Genomic DNA, 20,432 nt, shown 5'->3' with positions numbered 1-20,432 from the left:
CTGGCTCCCGCCAGCACATCAGCAGCTGAACGGAAAACCAAAGTCCCAGGGGGGCTGATGGCGCCAGGCAGGAATGGTCCCCACGGAGGGGACGGGAAGCACCCGGACTGGAATCATGGACCCTGCTTCCCCCGCTCCTGTCACCACCCCAGCAGCCTTGAAAAGCCCCTTATCACCTTATAACCTAAACAAGCCACTTTGTACCAGTCTCCCCGTCTCCAGCTTCTGCTGAGTTTTATAAACAACTTCCCCAAAGAGGCTGACGAGGATGTTTTCTCTCACCTTGGGCTGCTGGGGAACAGGGGGTCCTAGCACCCCGGAAATGACTCGGTCATGCCTCCCCTCTCCCCGCACCCACGAGGGCTGGCCTTTGGGTCCCCAAACGGGAGCCCATGGGCGGACGGCTCCTGCTCCTGCAGGGATATAAAGGCTGGAGGACCAGCCCTGGCTCTCTGTGCTGGGGTTTGCTGGAAGAAGGAGGAATGGGACACGAAAGCGGCTTGATCCTCACTCTCCTCTGCTGGACGGCGAGCGAGGTGGCTGCCTACCCACCCTGGGATTTCTCCTGGGGTGATCTGGCAAGCCGGGGGGCACGAGCAGACCCCCACACCTGGTCCTGGGTGGAGGACCCCCAATCTCGAGCCATTTCCAGCCAGCAGCCGGTGACGGTGCAGTGCCAGGAGGCTCAGCTGGTGGTGACGGTGCACAGGGACCTCTTCGGCACGGGCCGCTTGGTCAACGCGGCCGACCTGACGCTGGGGCCGGCGGCATGCAAGCATTCCTCACTGAACCCTGCCCACAACACCGTCATCTTCACCGCTGGTCTCCACGAGTGCGGCAGCATCGTGCAGGTAAGACCTTCTCCCCCTCAGTGCTTCCCCCAGTCCCAGGATCCCGCCTGGCTTCCTGCTGTGTAGCAGGACCGTGCACTGGGCAACCTCTGTGATGCCGGGGTTGTTCTGGGTGCTGGATGCAGAACACCATCGAGGAACACCCTAGGGGAAGGAAGAGCAGGTATTCCCTGCAAACTGGAGCATTTTTCCCCAAAGCTGCTTTGCCCTTTTGGCTGGAGACACGTCAATGGTGCAAAGCCCTCATGTCAGACCCCTTTTTGCTTGTGTTTTGGCCCATTTTAATTTAATTCACTGAGAACGGAGCGGGACGTCTTCTCCATCCCCTTTTTCCTGGCTTTTTCCCCCTTTCTTTGGATTTCCCCAGCATTTCCCACTTGGGAGAGGATGGCTATGTGGCCCGGTGGTGGTGGGAGGTGGGGTGGCCTCTCCGATGGCTTCTCAATGCTTTTCTGCCCAGATCACACCAGATTCCCTCATTTACCGCACGCTCCTCAACTACGACCCCAGCCCCGCCAGCAACCCTGTCATCATCCGCAGCAACCCTGCCGTTATCCCCATCGAGTGCCACTACCCCAGGTAAGGGCTCCCCATCCTCAGTACCCCCCACCCTGGTCTCCGGGGACCAGCACGGGGCCGTGTCCTGACACGCGGTGGTTCTTGCCCAGGAGGGAGAACGTGAGCAGCAATGCCATCCGGCCCACCTGGGCTCCCTTTAGCTCCATGCTGTCAGCAGAGGAGAGGCTGGTGTTCTCCCTGCGCCTCATGAATGGTAGGTGGGAAGCGATCCCAACCTGTGGATGGGGATTTTCCATCCTTTTCCCAGAGCAGGGGAGCTCCCTGCTGGGGAAGCCAACCCACCCCATGGCAAACACCAGCACTCCTGCTTTTGGGCAGAGCCTTGGCTCTGGCCCATGGGAGCTTGGGGACGGCCGGAGCCACCCCCTTTGTCACCCCGGCGCTGCCTTGCAGAGGACTGGAGCGCCGAGAGACCCTTCACCGGTTTCCAACTGGGTGACATCCTCAACATCCAAGCGGAGGTGGGCACCGAGAGCCACGTGCCGCTGCGGTTGTTCGTGGACAGCTGCGTGGCCGCCCTGAGCCCCGGCACTGACTCCTCACCCCACTACGCCATCATCGACTTCAACGGGTGAGGCCTGGGGACCCGCTGGCGGCGGCACTAGGGGGGATCCCCCGGGATGCTGACCCCCCTGTCCCACCCAGGTGCCTGGTTGATGGGAGGTCGGACGACACCAGCTCTGCTTTCATCACCCCCCGGCCCCGGGAGGACGTGCTGCGCTTCAGGATTGATGTGTTCAGGTTTGCAGGGGACGCCAGGAACCTGGTAAGGCTGTGTGTCCCCCCCCGCCAGCCACAAATCAAGCCAGTGTCCCCCACAAGTGTGTCCCCACCCCTCTCCCCTGCCCTCCCCACAGATCTATATCACCTGCCACCTGAAGGTGACCCCAGTGGACCAAGCCCCGGACCCTCTGAACAAGGCTTGCTCCTTCAACAAAGCCAGAAACACGTGAGTAACCACCGCACCGGGATGAGACACATCTGAGCAGGTCCCCACCCACATCCTGCAGGCCTGACATGGCACGGGGATGCGTCATGGACCCAGGCTTGGGGGGCACGAATGCTCCGTGAGTGCTGGTGGGGGGGACTCTGGTGACAATGGTCCCACCCCACTGCAGCTGGGCACCAGTGGAAGGCACCCGGGACATCTGCAGCTGCTGCGAGACGGGCAACTGCGAGTCCCCCACGCTCTCCCGAAGGCTCAACCCCCTGGAGCGATGGCCCAGTCGACGCTTCCGCCGCCACGACGCCAATGGTAAGGTCCCTGTGGGGACGAAGGGGACACCCCGGGGTCGTGGGGCAAGCCCACCTCATCGCTCCTTCCTCCCCAGGGAAAGAGGCTGAAGCCGACGTGGTCATTGGCCCCGTGCTCCTCTCGAGGGACCCAGGCGCTGTGGGAGAGCGGCCAGAGGGAGGTCAGGGTGAGCCCCCGCCAGCCGTGGCCCTGTGGCACGGGCCCGGTGATCAGTGCTAACAGCCCCCCTTGGTTTTGCAGGTGGGGTGACGGTGGTGCCCGGAGTGGGGACAGGGCTGATCTGCATGGCAGCCGGCATGGGGCTGGCAGTGGCGGTGCTGGCCGTCAGCGTGGGACGCAGGAGGTGTGCCCGTGCCTCGGTGTGAGCATGGGGCGAGAGCCGAATAAAGCCTGGGGAGGACAAACCGTGTCGGTGCTGCTCCCTCTGCGACGGCAGCGTGGGGACGTGCCTGGGCTGGGCGCACTGCCAGGGAGGGAGCATCCGTCCCCAGCACGTAGCCGTGGGGGTGCCGGAGCAGCCCAGCTCCCGGGGGGGTCCCCCACATCTCCACCCGGGCCTCAGCCCTCCCTGGGGCTCAGTTACAGGGTTGCCCCGCTGCCTCTGCATGGGTGACGCTGGGAACGGTCCCCTCACCCTAGAGGAGTGCCAGCTGTGTCCCCCGGCCTCCGCCCACCGCTCCTGGGGCGGAGGGGCAGAGCAGGGTGCGGGGGGCCCCGGCTCGGCCAGGGAAGGACCCCGATTCCTTCGGGAGGGCGAGTTTGGGGGGATCCTCCTGGAAGGGGACGAGTGATAGCCCCGCCGCGCGCCGGGGGCTCCGCGGGAGGGGCCCTCCGGCGGCCCCGCCCCTCGTCCCGCCCACTTAAGCCCTGCCCGCCCCAGCAGCGGTCCCGCGGCTGCGGGCTGGGCGGGGGCTGCCCGGGCCGGGCCCCGCCGGGGAGCCCCAGGAGCGGGGGGGCTCGGCCGGGCCGGGCCGGGCCGGGGCTCGGGAGGGCCGGGGGACCCGGGCGCGGAGAGGCGGCCGGCGGGGCCGGGCTCCCGCCCGCAGGAGGACGGGGCGGCCCCGGGCTCCGGCCCCGCCCCGGGCTCCGGCCCCGGGCCCTGCCCGGCGGTGCTGCCGTGCAGCCCGGGACACCCCGGGGCGGCCTCGGCCCGCACACGCTGGATCGCCGCTCCCGGCCTCGCCGGTGGACGCCCCCCCCAGCACTTCCCCGCCAGCCCCACAGCGTTTATTTCAGCTCCTGCTCCCGCCCCAGTATCTCTTTTGGCTCCAGCTCTGCAGCGGTGCTTCTCCAGCCCCACGGTCGCTGTCAGCCCAGCCCCAGCGGTTTTATTCCGGCCCCAGCCCCACGGTCGGTATTTCAGCCCCAGCTCTGCATCATGTCAGCCCCAGCCCCACAGCATTTATTTCAGCTCGAGCCCTGAAGGACTCATTTCAGCTTTAGTCCTGGGCTCTCTCTTTTGGCTCCAGCCCTGCAGTGGTTCAGCTCCTGCCCTCAGCTCTTGAGTTCAGCCCCAGCCCCAGGGTCTGTATTTCAGCTGCAGCCCTACGGTCACTATTTTGGCACCAGCCCTGTGAGGTTTCAGCTCCAGCCCCTTCCCCATCGTCTTTATTTCAGCCCAGCCTCAGCCCTGCTGTGTTTTTTTCATCTCTAGCCCCATGATCTTTATTTCAGCTCCAGCCCCACATCTTCCCCCTGCCTCTGGGTGAAAGCTGCTCCTGGTTCTCAGGGCAGCACTGGGCCTGCTGACAAGGTCGTAAATCAGTCACTGCCATCGCTCCAGTACCAACGTGAGCTGTCATCTCTCTCCCAATATTGCCTTGATCAGCGTGACCACCAAATAAAGCGTTGCTCCCCCCATCTCAGGCGTTGAGTTCAGCCTGGTGCACGCCGGCGTCCCGTGCTTTGGGGGCAAGCAGGAGCGGATCCCACCTCCGGTGAGGGGCCCACGGCCCTGACCCCCCTCCCCCCAGCCCACTGACCCGGCGTCTGCGTGCCGGGAATGGCTGCTGTGGCTGCTGCACCTCCGGTTCCCCGCCCCCCAAGGCGGCCCTGGGGCTGAGCCCCAGAAACCCAGCCCTGAGCCCCAGCCCCGAACCCCAGCCCCCCCAGCCGGTTCCCAGGCCCAGCCCCGCAGCCCGGGGCGCCCTGGCGCAGCTCTTAATTCGCCCCAGTCCTCTTAGTCCCGGCAGCCCCCGGTGCGATAGGGGACGGGGAGGGCACCCACCCGCGGCCCAGGGCCCCAGCAGCGGGCGGGGAGCGCTGGGACCGGGGCGGGGCGGGGGAAGGGGCCCCGGGGCGCTGGGGGCAGCACCGCCCCCCTGGCGAAACCTGCACTGCACTTCATTGCACTTCATTGTCTCTAAGTGACTGTTACGCATCGTGCTTATAATAACAGAATGAAATAATAATAACGGGAGCTCCACTACCACCCGCAGTTACAGCGTTGTCGCTCCCGGCACAGCCCCGCCGTCGCCCCGGGGAGCCGGGCCCGGGGCCTCCCCGCCTCAGCTCCGGCCCCGCTCGGACCCCCCGCCCCCGGGCAGCGGTCGGGGCCCTTCGCCGCCCCCGCGGGCTCCGGCACCCGCTCGGCGCCGCACCGGCCTCCGGGGCCGCCGCCGCTGCCCGACCCCAGCCGGGAGCTGCCGCCGGGACGGGGCCCCGCTCCCCCGCCCCAGCACACCGCCCGCCCGGGCTGGGCCTCCCCCGCGCCGCCTCCTGCCCGGGGGCCCGGCCGTGCCGCTCCGGCCCCCGGGGCAGAGCGCGGGCCCGCCTAGCGCTGCCCGCCGCCCCGCTCCCGGCGCCCCCGGCCCGGCTCACCGACGCCCTCGGCCCGCGGGGCGGCAGCGGTAGCACCAGCACCGCTCTACGGCCTCTCGCCCAGCCAATCCCGGGCCGGGACAGCGCCCGACCCCGCCTGCCTCCGTCTAATCCAATCGCAGCCCGCTTCTTCAAAGCGGCCCCGCCCCTCCCGCCTGCGCTCCGTCCAATCCCGGACCTTCTTTCCAATCCGGCCCCGCCTCCCCCGCCGGGCCCGATCCCGCCTCCGCCGCCTCGGGAGGCGCGGCCCGGCCGCAGGCACGGGGAGCCCCATCCCGCCCCGTCCCCCCCGCACCGTCGAGGCCCCGCTCCCGGAGAGCTCCCAGCCCGGGCGGTCCCGGCGGCGCGGGGTCGCGGCGAGCTCAAGCCCTTCCCGGCTTTGGGGGGGTTGTACGGGAACCGGGAGCGGCCTCGCTGCGGAGCCCCCGCCCGCCTCCCGCGGCACAGCGACAGCGACTGCGGAAGGGGGACCACGACCCCTCGTGTCTCCCGAAGCGGCGGCGGCGGAAATGGGGCCTGCGGGGAACGGGAGCGGCGGGGCCGGATTGAAAACAAGGCCGGGGATTGGGCGGAGCGGAGGCGGAGCGGGGCAGAGGCCGTACGGCGCGGGCGCGGCGGCGGGGAGCGGGCGGCGGTGCCGGTGCTGCCGCCCCGCGGGCCGAGGGCGCCGGGAGGTGCTGGGCGGGCCGGAGCCGCTGTTGGTGCGGGCGGGCCCGCGCTCTGCCCCGGGGGCCGGAGCGGCACGGCCGGGCCCCCGGGCAGGAGGCGGCGCGGGGGAGGCCCGGCCCGGGCGGGCGGTGTGCTGGGGCGGGGGAGCGGGGCCCCGTCCCGGCGGCAGCTCCCGGCTGGGGTCGGGCAGCGGCGGCGGCCCCGGAGGCCGGTGCGGCGCCGAGCGGGTGCCGGAGCCCGCGGGGGCGGCGAAGGGCCCCGACCGCTGCCCGGGGGCGGGGGGTCCGAGCGGGGCCGGAGCTGAGGCGGGGAGGCCCCGGGCCCGGCTCCCCGGGGCGACGGCGGGGCTGTGCCGGGAGCGACAACGCTGTAACTGCGGGTGGTAACGGGGCTCCCGTTACTGTTTCATCCCGGTACTGTGGCACGGCGGTACCCGTCCCTTAATAAAGCGTGACCGGGAGCCACGCAGCGGCCGGGGGGCTCCAGCCCCAGGCGGGACTGAGGCTGCGTGTCGGAGCCCTGCACCGAGCCCGGGGCTGGCTCGGGGCGGGCGGACCCGGCTCAGCCGCGGGGCTCAGCGGCCCCGGAGGAGCCGAGCGCCGGTGTTCGGGGCTGGGCCAGGGATCCCGGGGCTGCGGGGCTGGGCAGCGGCTGGGGGGGCTGGGGCTCAGGGCTGGGTTTCTGGGGCTCAGCCCCCGGGCCGCCTTGGGGGGCGGGGAGCCGGAGGCCGAGCGGAGGTGGGGCCGTTCCCAGCCCCCCGACGCCGGCTCGGGGGTGGGGGGGGTCAGGGCCGTGGGCCCCTCACCGGAGGTGGGGTCCGGTCGCGTTTGCCCCTGAAGCACGGGGCGCCGGCGTGCTCCAGGCCGAGGGCGATGCATGAGATGGTCTCCGGGCAAAACGGGGCTGGGGGGGCAACGCTTTATTCGGTACCCAGACGCGCTGATCAAGGCGATATTGGAAGAGAGATGACAGCTCACGTTGGTACTGGAGCGATGGCAGTGATTGATTTACGACCTTGTCAGCAGGCCCAGTGCTGCCCTGAGAACCAGGAGCAGCTTTCACACAGAGGCAGGGGGAAGATGTGGAGCGAGAGCTCAAACAGTGGGGCTGGGGCTGAAATAAAATGTGTAAGGGTGGAGCTAGACCTGAAATAATGACCCTGGGGCTGGAGCTGAAATGAAGATTGTAGAGTTAGAGATGAAATAAAGACCCTTGGGGCTGGGCTGAAATACAGACTGTAGGGCCGGAGCTGAAATAGCGACTGTAGGGATAGAGCTGAATGTAGAGCTGGAATACAGGTTGAGATGCTGGAGGAAAAAAAAGACCTTGGGGCAGATGCTGGGGCTTAAATAAAGACCATAGGGCTGGTGCTGAAATAAATAATAGAATCGTTTAGGCGGGAAAAGACCTTTAAGATCATCAAGTCCAACCATTAACCTAACACTGCCAAGTCCACCACTAAACCACGTCCCTAAGCACCACATCTACACATCTTTTAAATACCCCCAGGGATGGGGACTCAACCACTTCCCTGGGCAGCCTGTGCCAGTGCCTGACTACCCTTTCTGTGAAGAAATTTTTCCTAATAGCCAACCTAAACCTCCCCTGGAGCAGCTTGAGGCCATTTCCTCTTGGTATACTGTCGCTTGGTAATACTGTAGGGCCGGAGCTGAAATTAAGACCTCGGGGCTGACATGACACAGAGCTGGAATACCAACCATGGGGCTGGAGCTGGAATAAATGCTGTAGGTCTGGAGCTGAATGTAAAGCTGGACCTGAAATACAGGTCCAGCAGGAGCCAAAACAAAGGCTGTAGGGCTGGGACTGAAATGACACAGAGCTGGAGCTGAAATAAGACTGTGAGGCTGGAGCCAAAATAAAGACCGTGGGACGGGGGCTGAAACACTGACCGTAGGGCTGGAATAAATGCTCCAGGGCTGGAGCTGAAACGACAGAGAGCTGGAGCCCAAATAGAGACTGTGGGGCTGGGGCTGAAATACAGACCTGGGGGCGGGGGTGGAAACAGGCTATGGGGCTGGAGCTGAAACGACCCAGAGCTGGAGCTGAAACAGAGACTCTAGGGCAGGGGCTGGGGCAGAAATAAAAACTCTAGAGCTGGAACGATACAGAGCTGGAGCTGAAATACCAACTGTAGGGCTGGAGCTGAAACCTCAGCTGAAACCTCGGAGGGCTGGTGCCAAAATAACCACCTTAGGGCTGGAGCTGGAGCTGAAATACAGACCCTGGGGCTGGGGCTGAACTCAAGAGCTGAAGGCAGGAGCTGAACCACTGCAGGGCTGGAGCCGAAATAGAGAGCCCAGGACTAAAGCTGAAATGAGTCCTTCAGGGCTCGAGCTGAAATAAATGCTGTGGGGCTGGGGCTGACATGATGCAGAGCTGGGGCTGAAATACCGACCGTGGGGCTGGGGCCGGAATAAAACCGCTGGGGCTGGGCTGACAGCGACCGTGGGGCTGGAGAAGCACCGCTGCAGAGCTGGAGCCAAAAGAGATACTGGGGCGGGAGCAGGAGCTGAAATAAACGCTGTGGGGCTGGCGGGGAAGTGCTGGGGGGGGCGTCCACCGGCGAGGCCGGGAGCGGCGATCCAGCGTGTGCGGGCCGAGGCCGCCCCGGGGTGTCCCGGGCTGCACGGCAGCACCGCCGGGCAGGGCCCGGGGCCGGAGCCCGGGGCCGCCCCGTCCTCCTGCGGGCGGGAGCTCGGCCCCGCCGGCCGCCTCTCCGCGCCCGGGTCCCCCGGCCCTCCCGAGCCCTGGCCCGGCCCGGCCGAGCTCCCCCGCTCCCCCCGGTCCCGGGGTCCCCGGCGGGGCCCGGCCCGCGCCCAGCACCCGCCCCCGGGAAGGGGGGTCCTGTCCCGGGGCGGGGGCGCAGCTCCCCGCGGGGCTCGGCCCGGCAGCCCCCGCCCCCGCTGCCGGGGTGGGCGGGGCCTAAGTGGCGGGGTCGGAGGGGGCGGGGCCTGGGAAGGGGCGTGGTGGGCGGGGCTGCTGGGGACGGGGCCTAGTGGCGGGGGACAGGAGCTGGCAATGGGGTACACGGGAAGGGGAGGGGGACGTGGGGGGGGGGGTCACGCACAGGACCTGCCACGGCGGGGAGGAGCTGACGGCAGGGCTGCAGCTCCCAAAGCACAAAAGATGTCGCCAAGAGGGTGGCCGTGTCCCACACCCCCTCCCCAGCCAGGGCAGGCAGCCAGCAGCACTTGGTGTGTCTTGGGGAACACATGCTTCCCACTCCCCCCGTGTGTTGTGCCCTTTGCTCCTCAGCATCCTGGATTAAAGGACAACATGAAAAAGCCAATGGCTTTCCCTTCAGTCACCTCTCGGCAGAGATCCCCATCCCATTCATGGCTTGAGGACATCCTGGGACATCCCGGGACATCCCTCCGTGGGTTGTTGCAGTGGCACCATGGCCTCAGTTAAACACCAAACCCTCAAAAGCAACGTGTTTTAATGATTTCTGGTTTTAAAGCTCGTGAAAATAATAATAATATTAATAATAATAATAAAACAAGACTTCCAGTCATTTCAAGGGCTCCCTCCCTATTTTTAAAAGCCAAACAGAGGGAGCAAGCCCCCGTTAAAGTGACGGGATTTCCAGCACCTTCGGTCCCCAAAATAACTGGAGCATCCTGGCATGGCAGCTGCCTCGAGAAGAGGGGTCAAGCATCCCTGCCAGGGCAGCACCTCCACATTCGGGCTGTCTTCTTCCTCCTTGGGGAGGTGGCATCGCTGGAGACCTCCCACCTCAAAAAAAATGCTGAAGGGGTTAAAGACTACAGAGCTTTCTATTGCTAATATGCGATTTACATAATTTATACAGCATTTATGGGCCCCTGCCTTTATTCCAGCTAAAACTTAGCATCAGTTTCCCTTAGGAAATGGAAAAAAAACCCAAAGGTTAAAGAAAAGTTAAGTATAAAAAAATATTTCAGAGTCATTCTCACATCCCCTCCTTTTAACGTGAAGAAATGGGGGTTTTTTTGGGGGGTCTCAAGGAGGTGCTGATGGGCTCTGGGGTCTGCAGTGGGACAGAGGAGCCAGCTCAGGTGCTTTCTTGAGAGGGGGACAGAGGCTGGGACAGGTGACGTCCCTCCGGCCCTGCTCCCATCAAGATCTGAAAGAAGACAAAAAAAAAAAATCCCAGGATTTGGGGAATGTGCTTAGTAAGACATTTAAAACCATTATTTCAAAGGCGGGGGGGGGGGGTGTCTTTTGAAACTCAGCTTCATTCTTCCCCGGAATAACAAGGAAATTCCATATAAACACTCCAAAGGGGAGCGAGACACCAACCCCCAGCTCCACCACTGGCCAAATCCAGCTTTGTTTTGGATGCTCATGCAGAAAACCCAGATAAAGGAGAGGAAAAAAGGAATTAAACTGCTCAGGTCCAACCCCCATCTCTGGTATTTTTTTGCCAAGGGAAGGACAGGGAAGGACAGATAGACATCTCCTTACTGGGAAATCTTGCAGTTTGTCGTGGCGACGTAGCGTCCGGTGTAATGGATGTTGCACCTCACCACGTTGTTGGTGAAGTCTGACTCCAGGACGATGTATTTGGGGTTCACTTGAACCTAAAAGTGGGGGAAAGGGAAGCAAAAACACCACCAAAAATTAGTAAGGGGGGGGGGCAAGCAGCACCTAAACCTGTGTTAAACGGATGGCACCAAAAAAGGTGCGTGGTTCCAAATCTGGTGCTTAAGAAGATCCCAAGCCAACCCCAAATCAGTAATGTTTGCCCCTAAAAATCTCCCCCAACGATCCCAGCCACCTTTAAGACGTAATTCCCCGGCTGCACATCTGTTATATCGATCCACTGGCAGTCGATGTCAGCATTGTAGGTGTCGTAGCAGCCTGGGCTCAAGCCCTGCAGGGAGAAAAGGGGGTTTGGGGGGGGGGCTGGGGGGTGGTGATCCCCGAAAAGCCCTTCAAGCATTCCCCTGCAAAGCCACCTGGGTGTGGGCCGTGCAGGCATAACGCTTCAGGTTGCCAAAATCGCAGGTGGTGTCCTCAAGGCAGAAGCTGGCCTTGTGGCCCTCGGCCACCTTCCTCCCCGTGGTGGCATCCAGCAGGTCATAGTGGCTGAACTCATCCATGCTGTGGTAGTGCCTGGGGACAGGGTGGGGGGACAGAGTCAGGGTGAAACCCCCCCCAAATGGTGCTGTCCCCTCCCCAGATGTGATTTTGGGGGCTCCCCATCAACCCTGGGTCCACACCAGCTTGCCAGCTCCCTCCTTGGGGACATTAATTGCAGGAGTTTGGTGGCTTTAGGGACAAAGAGGTGAAGCAAGGTGCCGCCCCCGCCCTCCCCCCCGCCCCGCAAAAGACCTCAAAGCAAAGCCCCAAAAAGGGGGAAATGCCATTACAAAAGCCTTAAAACTGCCATGACAAGGAGGGCTGATGGACGCGAGGTGGGGACACTCACTGGTGGCAGCTGTGCCACTCCCAGCTGTGCCGGGGCCGGCTGGGCAGAAAGTCGGCCGTGCCCTGGTTCTTCACCCGCTGGGGAAACCTCAGGAGCACCCGCACGTCGTAGTCAGTGGCTTCGGCAGTGTAGGCGGTGCTGGGGACATCGGGGAGGGTCAATGCCAATGTCCCCCCTGCCCTTAGCCCCAGCCCTGGGGGACAGGAGCCCCCCCCCAGGCACAGGGCACAGGCTCAGCTCTGGCATCCCTGGGGAGGAAAAGCCCCATCCAGAGTCTCTGCAGGGAGAGTTTCCTCCATGGAAAAGGAGATGATGAAAAAAGGAGAGGAGAGAAAGTCCCCTACCCTGCAGCACCTGCCAGACACCTTCCTTTGCTTTTTCTCTTTTCCTTTCCATTTCCTTTCCCATTCCCTCTTTCCTTCTCCTTTCCTCCATCCTTCTTCCCCTTCCCTTCCCCTTTCTTCTTCCCTTTCTCCTTTCCCCTTTCCTCCTCCCCTCTCTTTCATCCTTCTCCTCCTTCCCCTTCCCCCTATTCCCTATCCTTCCCTTCCCTTCCCTTTCCCCTTTCCTTCTCTCCTCCATCCTTCTCCTTAACCCTTCTTCTCCTTCCCCATCCCTCTTCCCTTTCCTCTTCCCTTCCCTTTCCCCTTTCCTTCTTTCCTCCTTCTCCTCCTTCGCCATCCCTCTTCCCTCATCCTTTTCCCCTTTCCTTCTCTCCTCCATCCTTCTCCTTCACCCTTCTCCTCTTTCCCCATCCCTCTTTCATTTCCTCTTCCCTTCCCTTTCCCCTTACCTTCCCCTCTACTCCATCCTCTTCCTCCTCCTCTCACCAGCACATCCCCCACCGTACCCCTCCCGCCTGCCTGCTCCCCATCTCCCCCTCACCCCAGAACCCCCTCTCTCCCCCCATGTCCCCATCTCCCTCTCACCCCAGGATGCAGCCCACACCCCACGGCTGCTCCTACCTGGCCAGGCACTTCTCCTCGGCTGCGCAGCGCAGCGAGTACAGGTGAGCTCGCTGCACGTAGGTGGACGCTTGCACGTAGTTGGGGTCCGGCACCAAGTCGGGGAGACCTGCCAGGAGGATGGGGACAGGTCTTGGGGACGTGGCCTGGGGACAAGGGTTGGGGATGCAGCAGTCTCCTCCTTGAAGCAGCCAGCCCTGACCTCGTGGGGAAGGTTTGCTTCAGTGACTGCCATGTTTTTTTAATTTTAAGCTGCAGACGGAAAATCCTCCCTTCCCCTCCTCTTCCCCCCCGCCTGGCTCCTGCTGGCAAATCCCAGTCCTCCATTTTCCTACAGCGGGATTGCTCAACCCAGCCTCCTGGAAGCGATTACACCCAGCCCTGGCCAGCCGCCGTGACCCACCGCCCTGCAAAGGGCTATTGGGGTCCCCCCGAGTCCCCTGGCTCCCAGCCCTGCGGCAGCCAGGGACGAGAGTGATACGACCTCCAAAAAAGGGGGGTGTGTCTATTTCTTGCCCTGCTTCCTGTTTTTCATCCCAAAACAGGGGTGAAAGTGAGGGCTCTGCTAACCCCAGGACCCCATGCCATTATCCTTCCTCTTCTTTAATTCCCAACATTGTCCTGCGCTTGGGGCCAAGCCGAAGCGAGCTGTGGACAGACAGACAGACAGACAGCTGCAGGGATGGGTGGGGGCTGCCTCACTTTCCAAAAGCATTACATTATGGAGCCCAGCTGGAGCTGGCGCTTCCCCCCTAGCAACGCCCTTTCACACCTCCCCTTCCCAAAGGCTCCTCCAGGACCACCGACCCGGAAAGCATCCTTACATCTGCCCCTCAAGAAGGATCAGGATGGGCAGGATGTTCCCACGTGTTCTGTGCCTCAGTTTCCCTTCTTGCAGCCCTCTGCAACACCAAGCCCTGCTCTGCAACAACCTGTGCTTAGCATCTCTCCTTCCTGCGAGCTCACCAGCCTGTCCCCATCCGCATCCTCATCCCCATCCCTGTCCTTGTCCTCATCCCCATTCCCATCCTCACCCGCAACCCCATCCCTATCCTTATTCCCATTCCTGTCCTTGTCCCCATCCTCATCCCTGTCCTCATCCCCATCTGCAACCTCATCCCCATCCTTGTCCCCATCCCCTTTCCTCTCCTTATCCCCATCTTCATCCCCATCCTTGTCCCCATCCTCACCCCTCATCCTCATCCGCTTCCCCATCCCCATCCCTGTCCTCATCCCCATCCCTCATCCCTATCCCCTTTCAAAGGACGAGGGGTTCCAGCCCTACCAGCTCCTCCCTTTGCACCCAGGCAGTTTCCAGCATGTTTCCTTTTTTCCCTCCTATTTTTTTATCCCTATTTTCCCTTTTTTCCATGGGCAAAAAGAACAATGCCTTCTTGTTTCTTGGCCTGCCTTCCCTCGAGGGATCACGTCACTCCTTTGGAGCTCGTTTCCTGCCCTGCTTGCTTGGTCATCGCTGCTGATGTAATACCCAGGGGGGGCCGTGCACGCCAGGGGGGAAAATCGTGAGAGCTTGGAAAGACTTTTCCCCCCCCTCTTAAAAAAATTAATAATAAAAAAGCGACGGAGAAAGACCCCTGGGCCCCATCCCACTTGTGAGAGGAACATTTGTCATCATTTATAAAACAGCTTTTCCTCCCCACTGTTGTTTATAATAAATTCTTGGACGCTGCAGAGAGAAACCCGACTCCTTTACCAACGGGGAGTTTTATTTTCTCCCCACGACGGAGCTCGCCCTGGATGGCCCCGGTGTTATTGTAGGGTCTCACGCCTGATTTTCGGCTCAGGCCCGGCACCGAAGGGTCAAACTGCAAGCGCCGGCATCACTCGGGTTAATAGGATGGCAGGATCCGGCCTCACCACCCTCCAAATGTCCCCTTATCACAGCAAGGCACCGAACTGTCCCCATCTGGGGGCTGGCCAAATCCTGATCCTTTTTGCTGAGCCAGCACTTTTCCACCTCCTGCAAGTCAAGGGGCCTGGCAGCCCCCCGCTATTGCCTCTGAAAAGGGACAACCACAGCAAGAAAATGTTTGTTTTTCCTCCTCCGCCCCTTGGCCTGCCCTGGGGAGCTGCCAGAGAAGATTTCCTTCTTATTCGCCATGAAAATTAGAATAATAAAAAAAGGCAGGCCTGCTCCCCACCGCGCTGTTTGTGCAGGTGTGCCGGGCTTAGCCGAAAAATCCCAGCTCCAGCAGTTTTCTGAGAGGGCGGCTGCTTTGCCTCCCTGTGCCTGGCAGTGCTGGGTCCCAGCCCTGGAGATGCAGGGACCGCCAAAGGGGGTGACTGTGAGTAGTGGGGATGGGGACACCCCCAAGCGACCGAGGTGCACCCTTTCATCCCGTCCCCACAGCATCCCTCTTCCAGGACCTTCTGACACACCTGACCCGATCCCAGCCCCACTGAATCTTCTCAGGATCCCCAGTTGGTTGTTAAATGCCTGAAGATAGCAACAAAATCAACCCAAACCCATCCCCAAGCCCACAAAAGGGAGACTTTCCCAGCAAGATTGTAATCTCCTGGCCCAGGTGCCCCATCCATGGGTGACAGCATCCTCAGGTGTCACCACAGCCACCACAACTCAAGCTTAGTGGGTACCGAAATCCCCATCACCTCATGGGATTTCCAAAACCCACTCCCATTCAAAAACCAACCCCAGGCAACCCGTTTGCATGAGGGCAAGGCAAAAAACCCCACTGGAAGAAAGCAGAGGGAAGAAGGTCCGGAGAGGGGTGAGGAAGCCCCTGGAGATGCCTCCTGGGGGGCTGGTTGAGATCAGGGAGCCCTGGTGGGAACCAGCACCTTGGCCGAACTCCACAAGAAAGGGTGGGCTATCTGCTCCCACAGCCTAGATGCCATGTGGGCTTGGCTTTCACCAGCCAAGACCTACTTTGCACAAGATGATTCAGCTCCTGGGCAAGACGTGGGTGACACTTGGGTCCTCTTCAGTGGCTGTGAGCAGGAGACATGAAGACTTTTGGTATCTCCTCCCCATCTCCTTGCCAAAGCCTGGTCTACTGCCTTTATCTCCCTCTCTTGACCAAGCCACATGAGATGCTCCTCTCCCACCTCCACCACAGCCTGGCCACCTATAGATTTAGGGCTGGAAACAATTTCAACTCTCATCTTCTAAGGTGACTTCACCGGCTGGTTTGGATGGAGGGAAGCAGACAATCCACAATGCTCATGCAAGCCCCTATAAATCCCCTCATAAAAGCTGGTGGGATATAATTGCTTAATTAACCCCCCAGGTGCCCCAGTGAGGGGCTGGGAATGCTGCACATTCCTGAGCCGATTAGGAGGCTCTTAAAGAGCTTAGGCGCATAATTAACATCTGATTCATCTTTATAAAGTGTTTTAATCAATTAAGAAATCTGCCTGAAGGGTGGCCCCACAGGTGACAGGCTTGTTTGGGTTTTTTTTGTTGTTTGTTTGTTTGGTTGGTTGGTTTTTTGTGACCCCCAGGGAGGTGACAGCTTTCCCCAAACAAAGCTTGGCTGGAGAGAGCAGTAGGTGACCTGGAGGAGAGGTCACGCAGTGGGGTGGCCCCAGAGAGCCACCTCCCTGGGCTGGTCGGATGATCTTTATTCCCTTGTTTACATTTATTAAGGAAAAATGTGAAAAAGGAGGCTGTGGGCTCCTGCACTGAGAGGTGGGTGTACTGCTGATGGGCTTGCTGGCCAACGAGGGTTGTCCACCCACCCATGGGCACTTTGATCCCCCGGCAGAGCCATGGCACCATCACCTCCTGGCCCAGCTTCCAGGGATCCTTGAAGGACACGGCCTTTGCCAACAGGGGGAAGATAAGCTTGGCAGGCATCTTCTCATTTCCCTCTGTCGCCTCAGGTCATCTGCAGGGCAGCCGTCCCCAGGGGTCCTTCCCCAGAGACACGGGACTGCTAGCATCCCTCATCCCTGCATCCCTTGTCCCTGCATCCCTCATCCTTGCATCCCTTGCCCCTCCATCCCTGGCCCGGCAGAAGCGGCTGCTCCCGGCAAGGAGGGCAGAGATCCAGAGGAAGATTCTCTCCGCACAAACCTTGTCCCCAAGCTCTTTCCCACACATCTTCGGTGCAGCCGGCTGGACCTCAGGCTGACCCAGCCCGGCTGGTCTCGCTGTGTTTACTCACTAGCACGCAATGGGGCAGGGCTGGGATGAATGCTTCCCCCAGTACGAACCCTCTGGGATGGGATTTTCTCAGAAACCAGGGATGGGGCTGGATGGGTTATGGGGTCAGATGGGTCAGAGGCTTCAGCTGAGATGGGTTTCCCAAGGGACAGGCAGGGAACAGATCCCCCAGGCTGCTGCTCCTCACGCCCTCCAGCCTTGCTTCCAATTTCACCACAGAGCAAAAACACTCTTGGCAAGCCTCAGCCAAAAGCCACAGGATTTCATCAGGATTGGGGTCAGTAGGGCATGAAATGACAGTGTCCCTGCTGCAACCTTGGTCCCTTGCTGCAGTCCCAATGTGGCCGGCATGGGAGGGTGATGGGGACAATCGGCGCGGGGTGAGGCAGCACAGATCTACCCAGCGGACCGAGCCTGCCCCGGCACAGGGCACATGGCCAGAATGACCCGGGACATGGCACTGTCCTACCCCTGGAGCACAGCATGCCCCCAACCCACGGCACTCAGCCACCACATGGATGCAGGCTGACCTGGGACGTGGCATATGGCCAGCCCAGGAGTGCAGCGTGACCCCAGGCCATGGCACACAGCCGCCCAATGCAGGCAGGATGGCCTGGGACATGGCACACAGCCATCCCACAAATGCAAGATGACCTGGAACTTGGCACATAACTCCACCTCGAGCACAGTGTCCCCCCATCCCACAGCACAGACCCACCCCATGAGCATGGGATGACCTGGGACATGGCACAGATGCACCCCAAGCCCAGACCCTGCTGGCACTTGCAGCCCTTCCCTTTCCTCCCTGTTTTTTACCACCTCAAACATCATTCCCAAAACATGTAGGGTCTCAAACAGCCCCAGCCCCTCAGTGGCCCCTCAGCCACATTTGTCCCCATAGCACCAGGGCAGCATCCCTGAAGAGCGACTGGCACCAGACATGGGTGGAGAGGGCTCTGCCCTCGGAGATGCCTTCCCTCCGTGTGATGAAGCACCCAGGGCACCATCCCACCCCAGGGAGCTGCCACCCGCCTCAGGGCCCCCCCCAGACTCACCCCGTCCGCCGTGGCTGGGCCTGTAGACACTGCCCACGCTGACCCGGGCTTGGCTATCGGGGACGGCTTGCGGCATATCGGGGCTCCTGGCAGGCAGGTAGGACTCGGGGCGAGGAACCCCATAAGGCTCCAGTGCCCGAAAAGGCGGCTGCGGTTCGTAGGGTGGGTACTGGCCCCCGTACCCCGTCCCAGCGGGAGCTTGCAGGTTATCGGCCGATGCGATGCCGTGGCCGGTGGGTTGCTGGTTGGCATATGAGTCCGGGCTGCCCTGCTCCGGTGAGCCCCCCGCATCGTGATACAAGCTATGGGAGTACCGGCGGTCCAACCCATCAACTGGCTGGGAGGCAGCAGGCACATAGGGGCGTTCAGCCGCTGGGTAGTAACCCTGGGCTCTATAGGGGCTCTGCTCCTCCCCGTAGTCCTCGTAGCGTGCCCGGGGTTGGAAGGGGTACACCACGCTGGCACTTGCCGCTGCCGAAGCCACAGCCGCCCCGCCGGTGCCGGTGCTGCGGTAATAGGTGTACGCCTCGTCGTATGCCCGGGGTGCCTCGTAGGGCTCGTATTGGGGGGCGAAGGGGAATTGGGGGTACGCCGGCTGCCCGACGGAGGCGTAGGCGAAGGATGAGGAAGAGGAGGAAGGCTGGCGCGAGCGGCCGGCGGGCCGTACCCGTTGGGAAGGGGTACTGTCGCCCACCGGTCCCTCACGCCAATTTTCGGGCACCTGCCCGAAACCGAAGGGATGCCGCGTCTGCCCCCGCACCGTCTCGGAGCCCGGCCGCGGCGGTACCGCCGGTGCCTGCCGCCGGACGCTGCCCGTTCCTCCGGTCATCGCTCCCGCCAACAACAACCGGTTCCCTCCGGGTCTCTCTTGCCCCGCCGGTACGTACTCGGCGCCGGTATTAAGCAAGCTGTAAACGCGGCCGTTGTTCTCCCATTGGATCAGCTGCCTCCAAGGCTGCCCGCCGCCTGCCTGCTCCTGCCCGCCCGCCAGCAGGCAGAGCCCGCAACCCAGCGCTGCCCACAGCCCCCAGGCTCCCCGCCGCGCCATCCCGTTCGCCGTTGCCGCCGGCCCCCGGCCCCGCGGCGGCTTTTCCCCGCAGCGCCCGCCGCCCAGCCCCGGCGGAGCGGCTCCCGGGGCGGGCGGAGCGGCCGCGCTCCCCGGCGGCGGCGGCGGCGGCGGCGGCGGCGGCGGCGGGGAGGGAAGCGGAGCGGGGCGGAGGCGGGGGAGCGGCGCCGCCGGGTCCTAGGAACCGCCTCCGGCACCGATCCTGCCCTCCAGCAGCCGGGAGGAAGGGCTGCAGGGTGCTGGCTGCACGCAGGATGCATCCACTCGGGATAAAAACCCCTGAAATTTCGCTTTTTTACACTTTTTAAAACCCTGGCACCACGCACAGCTTCAATATTTGGGTTGAATCCTGCGGGGTTTGGTGTTATACAATGGCCTCGAAATAGGGGTCGGGCTTGGGGAAAGCATCGATGGGGCAACGCAATGCAATCCTGCCCCGTGCCACTGCTCAGAAGGATCCCGTTTTCCCCCAAAGAGACTCAAATGCACACCAGTGACTGTCCCACACGGAGGCCTGATAGCAGGGTGAGGGCCTGGATGAGAACCTTCACTCCCTCACAAAAGCTTTCAATAGGTTTCAAATGGGAAACTGTGCCAAAAAATTGAGCTTTCCCCCAGAATTTATCTCTGTGTGACAATTTGTTGTTTTTTTTTTTTCCCTTGATATTGTAGACCACATGAGGATGGATCCTGCACAAAACGTTTTTAGCAAACTCCAGGGCGGAATAAAAGCAGACATCAGTTGGTAACTTGGGGCTGGAAATATTAAACAAAAAGGAGGGACCTGAAGAGCAAATCCGGGGGGTCCCCAACCCTGCTGCGAGCTGGATCTGGCCCATGCAAACCCCAAATGTATCACCACACTGGGGCAATCGCCTTGGCTCGCTCCTCCGCATCACCAACTGGCAGGCCTGTGCAAACAGAGCACCGGGGCCTCGCCTCCTCGTCCTCCCCGGGGACCCCCTGAATCCCCCCTCCCACCTTCTTCCAGCTCCACGACCCCAGCCTGGCATCCATAGGGGGATATTTTGGGGCAGAAATGGGACTGGGAAAAAGCATCCCAGCATCCTTCCCTCCATCTTCCACCCTGGGGAAACTGAGGCAGCACCCCAAAAGCCAGAGCGGACAACCCAACCCCTGCCACTCCCCTGTCCCTGGAGCTGCCCTTGTGCCGCCCGGCACTTTCCTGTTGCTTTAAGTCCCGGCTGTAGGGACGTGTGTTTTCCACGTGTAGATTTTTCCTTTTCCCCTTTTCCCCCCCTCCTGCCGCTTTCATTCCCAGCCCCGAAGCTGGGGATGGAGCCAGGATGAGTCCAGAGGCCAAGGCCAGCCTGACCATGGGGGATCCCAGCACCGGGCCTTACTGGAGGGTCTGAATCCCCCCCGTGGGACCCCCCAATTCCCTGCATCCCCCAATATTGCTTTGCTTTTCCTTGCTCCCCCTGCTCCCGCCCGTGCTCCTCCCTTCTCCCCGCAGGGACTGGAAATACCAGAGTTGATGTAATAGGCAGCGCGGCGCTGGCCAGGAAGGAAAGCCTGGCCTAACCTCCTCCTCCCACATCCCCATGGCCCCACAGCCGCCAGTCCTGAG

General features: G+C 62.1%; 2 protein-coding genes across 4 annotated transcripts; one reads left to right on the top strand and one right to left on the bottom strand.

Annotated features, from left to right (window-relative positions):
- The first annotated feature begins 350 nt into the window (after positions 1 to 350).
- On the top strand, positions 351 to 3,090 carry LOC104016795 (zona pellucida sperm-binding protein 3). Of its 2 annotated transcripts, none has more exons than XM_087743862.1 (9): positions 351 to 851; positions 1,312 to 1,430; positions 1,520 to 1,623; positions 1,824 to 2,001; positions 2,076 to 2,196; positions 2,288 to 2,379; positions 2,549 to 2,685; positions 2,762 to 2,851; positions 2,926 to 3,090. In XM_087743862.1, exons 1-9 carry the CDS (start codon positions 393 to 395, stop codon positions 3,048 to 3,050), a joined length of 1,425 nt encoding a protein of 474 aa, XP_087599988.1. In that variant the 5' UTR covers positions 351 to 392; the 3' UTR covers positions 3,051 to 3,090. The 2 variants fall into 2 exon arrangements, with proteins under 2 accessions (XP_087599988.1, XP_087599990.1); XM_087743864.1 differs by having other exon boundaries at positions 352 to 851; positions 2,762 to 2,845.
- A 6,527-nt stretch (positions 3,091 to 9,617) lies between these two features.
- LOXL1 (lysyl oxidase like 1) lies at positions 9,618 to 18,904 on the bottom strand. 2 transcript variants are annotated; one of them, XM_087743890.1, is made up of 7 exons: positions 17,776 to 18,903; positions 12,574 to 12,682; positions 11,609 to 11,746; positions 11,136 to 11,292; positions 10,955 to 11,050; positions 10,642 to 10,757; positions 9,618 to 10,300 (listed from the first exon to the last, which is right to left on the bottom strand). In XM_087743890.1, the coding sequence occupies exons 1-7, from the start codon at positions 18,821 to 18,823 to the stop codon at positions 10,294 to 10,296; spliced, it is 1,671 nt and encodes a 556-aa protein (XP_087600016.1). In that variant the 5' UTR covers positions 18,824 to 18,903; the 3' UTR covers positions 9,618 to 10,293. The 2 variants fall into 2 exon arrangements, with proteins under 2 accessions (XP_087600016.1, XP_009468004.2); XM_009469729.2 differs by lacking the exon at positions 9,618 to 10,300 and having other exon boundaries at positions 10,638 to 10,757; positions 17,776 to 18,904.
- Positions 18,905 to 20,432: the final 1,528 nt, after the last annotated feature.

The sequence above is a fragment of the Nipponia nippon genome, unplaced genomic scaffold (genome assembly GCF_047370975.1).
Source record: "Nipponia nippon isolate SJK-2023a ecotype South Korea unplaced genomic scaffold, ASM4737097v1 scaffold_9, whole genome shotgun sequence".
NCBI lineage: Eukaryota > Metazoa > Chordata > Aves > Pelecaniformes > Threskiornithidae > Nipponia > Nipponia nippon.
Note: the sequence above shows the minus strand (reverse complement) of the source record. Positions and strands in the feature narration are given on the sequence as shown.